The sequence below is a fragment of the Tupaia chinensis genome, unplaced genomic scaffold, assembly GCF_000334495.1.
Source record: "Tupaia chinensis unplaced genomic scaffold, TupChi_1.0 Scaffold143599_1, whole genome shotgun sequence".
Lineage (NCBI taxonomy): Eukaryota > Metazoa > Chordata > Mammalia > Scandentia > Tupaiidae > Tupaia > Tupaia belangeri.
This window is the reverse complement of record NW_006203445.1, coordinates 650,615-652,672: the sequence shown is the minus strand read 5'-3', so window position 1 is coordinate 652,672 and position 2,058 is coordinate 650,615. Positions and strand designations below refer to the sequence as shown.

At 61.8% G+C, this 2,058-nt stretch overlaps 1 protein-coding gene across 1 annotated transcript in view; it reads right to left on the bottom strand.

Moving 5' to 3' along the window:
• Positions 1-2,058, bottom strand: part of LOC102489877 (fatty-acid amide hydrolase 1) — a gene marked incomplete at its 5' end in the record, with an annotated part of 21,137 nt that overhangs the window by 5,650 nt on the left and 13,429 nt on the right. The window contains 3 exon segments of the mRNA XM_006164237.3: positions 1,242-1,366; positions 1,592-1,632; positions 1,839-2,045. Of these exon segments, the coding sequence (XP_006164299.2) occupies positions 1,242-1,366; positions 1,592-1,632; positions 1,839-2,045 (373 nt within the window).

Sequence of the window (2,058 nt, the reverse complement as noted above, 5' to 3'; positions counted from 1 at the left end):
CCCCAGAGGGGGGGAAAGCCGCAGCCTGGAGTCCCTGGCACAGCTCTTCTGAAAAGTGGCCATCAGTGAGGCCAGTGCCTTCTGCACCTGACCCTTTCATGGAACGACTGTACACTGACTTGGAGGTGGGCAGAGCGAGGATGAGATTTCCCACGGTCTACAGGGAGAGACGAGGCACAGGCCACCCACCGCAGAGTGACGAGGTTGTCCAGAGCTCAGGTGTCCTGCCTCCTACTGGCAGGACGCTAGTACGAGACCTGCCCTGGCTCGCAGATAAACTGTTCCAGACCTTGGGATGGGGACCTCACCACCTCCTCGCCTCTCCCTCTCCGGAAGGACTTCATGGCTACACGTGTCCAAACCCTTGGGTTCAGTTAGAACATCTGCTTGTGCCGAAGAGACTGGACATGGATGCCTTGACCTCCCCTCTTCCAAGGCGACCTCGACCAGGGGGAGGGCACGAGGTCTGCACAGGAGACGCAGAGCCGAGAGGGGGCGCTCACATCACACAGCCTACTGCTACTGCCCTGCCCCCGCCGGCCCACTGCCTGCTCCCACCAGGCCTCAGCACTCCGAGCTGGGTGCACGGCACAAGGGACCTTACTGTTCGTTCTTGGCAATCTCCAGTGTAAGGCTCTGGGTGCCAGCGTACACCCAGGATGCCGAACTCCCGCCACGAAGCCCTCGCCTTGCTGTGTCCACCAGTCCGTCACCTTTCTGTGATGGCCCTTACCTAGTCCTCACATGGGAATGCGCACCAGAACCAGGGAACATCCTCACGTCTCCCCACTGCCAAGGTTCTGCTGAGAATCCCAGGCGGCGCTCAGGCTTACCCCAAAAAGCCAGCTAAGCCTCGCCTGGTCAACAAGCTGTGGGGTGATAATTCGGGGAACCAGCATCCCACACTACCCACAGATCCCAGCACAGTGCCAAACACCCTACTGGATGCAAATACTGTCAGGAAGGTGCCATCAGCCTGCAAATAGTCAGACACAGAGGAGGGATAGGAATTCGCGGGCTGGGAGGTGTTTCCCAGGGACAGGGCAGAGGCAGGGCAGGCTTGGAAGCCTGAGGGTTTCCAAATGCGGAAAAGGGCGCCATCTGGTGGCCATCTGTGGAGGGGTTTCTGACCCACAGCCTAGGGATGGAGTTGGGGGGTTTCAGGAGAGCCCCGCCTCCAAGGCTGGCCCTCGAGTCTGGATTCAGAAGTCCACTCCCATGCCCACCCCATCCCTGCTCACCTCCTCCCTGAAGGGCAGCGGGGGTACGGTGGGGTCCAAGCGAAACAGGTCTTCACACAGCAGGGCTTTCAGGCATAGCGCCAGGCTCTCCACGTCGCGTGCCATGGGACCCACAGAGAGTTGCACTGGGGGGCAGGGAGGGGAAGCCAGAGAGGTCACCCAGCCCCAGTGGGCTCTGGGGCAGGGTCCAAGTAAGGGCTGGGTCATGGCCCAGGAATGCGAATAAGACAAGGAGGCAGGGAGTCAGACCCAGGGCAACATGAGCCAGACACTGCCCAAAGACAGAGGGACAGAGGCGGGACAGGCCGAGCCCACCCTCCTCCAGGGCACTAGGGAAGCACGGGCCTCACCTGCCACCTGTCCATAGATACAGCCCTTCAGGCCACTCTTGCTGGATAAGAAACACAGACGTCGGAACCTGGAAACGGCCCCTCTTCTCCTCCCACACTTGCCCAGCAGGGCCCACGCATGGCTACCAGTGCGGTCTAGCTCTCTCCCAGCAAAGCCCCCTGCCTGGAGCCCAGGGAGGCTGGAAGCCAGGCCAAGGTCACACCACGGGGCCTCAGAAACTCCCGGTACCCATCGCCTACACTGTACCTGAGGCGGTTTCCCGTGGGCTTGAGGCCGCAGATCCCACAGAAGGCGGAAGGGAACCGGATGCTGCCTCCGATGTCAGTGCCCAGGCCCAGTGGGGAGCCTCCGGACCCAATGAGGGCCCCCTCACCCCCCGAGGAGCCCCCAGGGCTCTTGGAGGGCTTCCATGGGTTCAAGGTCTGGCCGAAGAGGGGGTTGCTGCAGTCATAGCTGGAGGAAGCGG